The 1,875-nt window shown below is 40.0% G+C and overlaps 1 protein-coding gene across 1 annotated transcript; it reads left to right on the forward strand.

The window, feature by feature from the left end:
* Positions 1–1,150: 1,150 nt before the first annotated feature.
* Positions 1,151–1,759, forward strand: LOC133309746 (uncharacterized). Its single transcript, XM_061510547.1, has one exon. It carries the CDS (start codon positions 1,151–1,153, stop codon positions 1,757–1,759), a length of 609 nt encoding a protein of 202 aa, XP_061366531.1.
* The last annotated feature ends 116 nt before the right edge of the window (positions 1,760–1,875 follow it).

Here is a 1,875-nt window from a genome sequence, read left to right on the forward strand (position 1 = left end):
TTAGGAATACCCACTGTGATGCTACGCGCACGACGGTGCTATGAGCGTAAAGGAAAAAGGGCGTTATATACGCGTTATGATATATGATGAAAAAGATTAAATGTTTGAAGTGACTATTTATGATTTTGTGCCTAGTTAATACTGTTGCATTTGGTTTTGTTGCCACACTACTGGGTTTATTCTCACCCCTTTGGGGCTGCAATATTTTAAATTGCAGGAGAACGTAAAAGCATTTGAGGACTTGGATGTTGAACTCTGTTATATTTTTGTTGTTGTCTGGATTTATTCTCTGTTGACTGTTTTAAGCTTGGGATGACTGTATTATGTGGTACTTGATGATTTTTGGATGACTGTAAAACTATGATTTATTTCTGCTTTAAGTCTTCTACGAACAGCGGCTATTTTAAGAAAATCTGAAAATGTCTTGCGAAAAGGAATTATTTTTAATGCTGAATTTTAACAGTTTACGGTCAACTTATGAGTTACGTTTCAAGGGGCGAATGACCTCCGATTTACTATTATTTTATATGCACGCGAAGCCCCAAGCGTCTACATTCAGATTTCGCTAACTGTACAAAAATATTTTGAAAAATCGATTTTATATTAATATTTAAAGGAATACGGTTTTCTAAAAATTTTCACCATTTTTATCAGCAACACATTTTAAGTTCTTTCCATCAAGAAAATTTTCTTAGATTCAGCTTTCCACAACAATTTCTCAAAGATCTTTTTTTTTGAAAAAGTTTTCATCCGTTTCCACAACTCGAATAACGATTAGCAAACGACTCTCTTGGATGCATACAAGAGAGGGTGTTACACTAATTGGTATCAGAGCAGTTTTGGTTCATGGTGATTGTTTTTTTTGAATTGTTTGTTGCTTGTTTTAATTGATTGATATTAACTGCTGAATAATTTGCTTGTTGTTTGACATATATTCACTACTTGCTATCTGCCGTATGATGGATTGCATTAATTGTTAAATTTAGGTATTGACTGTTGTAATTAGACTGTTAGATTTAGATGGTGATGAGGGATCGATGCACTGTTAACTTACCCGATTTGAACTCGAGTACCTACTTTGAATTTGCTGTCATAAATAACCTGCAGTGAGTCCGATCAGCTCATTTCGTGATATTGTGAGTGCAGAATCATGGCAGGTAATCGCGGTTCCACTCGGGGAAGGACTAACAATGCTGAAGAGGATCTTATCACAACAATTGGGGGATTGGCCACGTTCGTCCAGAACATGAGCCAAGAATGGCAAGAACATCGTCAACAGAACCAGAATCAACCCCCGCTGCAGGACCATGCGGAGGAGATTGCCCGACGGAGGTTGAAGGACTTCCGTAACTTTCAACCACCTATCTTTGAAGGTGGAGACCACCCTGAGGCTGCAGCAAACTGGCTGCAGATGATCGAACATATCTTCGAACGGATGGGATGCCCAGAGGCTCAGAAGCCGGACTATGCCTCCTATCAGTTGACGGGAGAAGCATTGACATGGTGGACTGGCGCGAGAGCTCTGCTGCGAGCTCAGAATACTGAAGTGACCTGGGCTGTGTTCAGGAGGGTATTCTTGGACAAGTACTTTCCAAAAGCAATGCGAAGAATGAAACACACAGAGCTACTGTCTTTGAGGCAAGGAAACATGACTATCAATGAATACATTGCAAAGTTTGCACAACTGATGGAATATGCCAATTTTGACCGTAACATCTATGATGAGGAGTGGCAAGTGGAGAAGTTTGAGAGTGGTTGACCACGGCTATCCGTACTCTGCCCGAAATCATTAATCAGAGTCGGCAGGCAGAAGGCATTATCATGGAAGCAAGAAATTTGAATAGACAACCGGTGCAACAGCAGGGAGGAAACAGA

The sequence above is a fragment of the Gastrolobium bilobum genome, unplaced genomic scaffold (assembly GCF_033153095.1).
Source record: "Gastrolobium bilobum isolate Gb01-03AN ecotype WA unplaced genomic scaffold, APGP_CSIRO_Gbil_v1 utg40926, whole genome shotgun sequence".
NCBI classification, from domain to species: Eukaryota; Viridiplantae; Streptophyta; class Magnoliopsida; order Fabales; family Fabaceae; genus Gastrolobium; species Gastrolobium bilobum.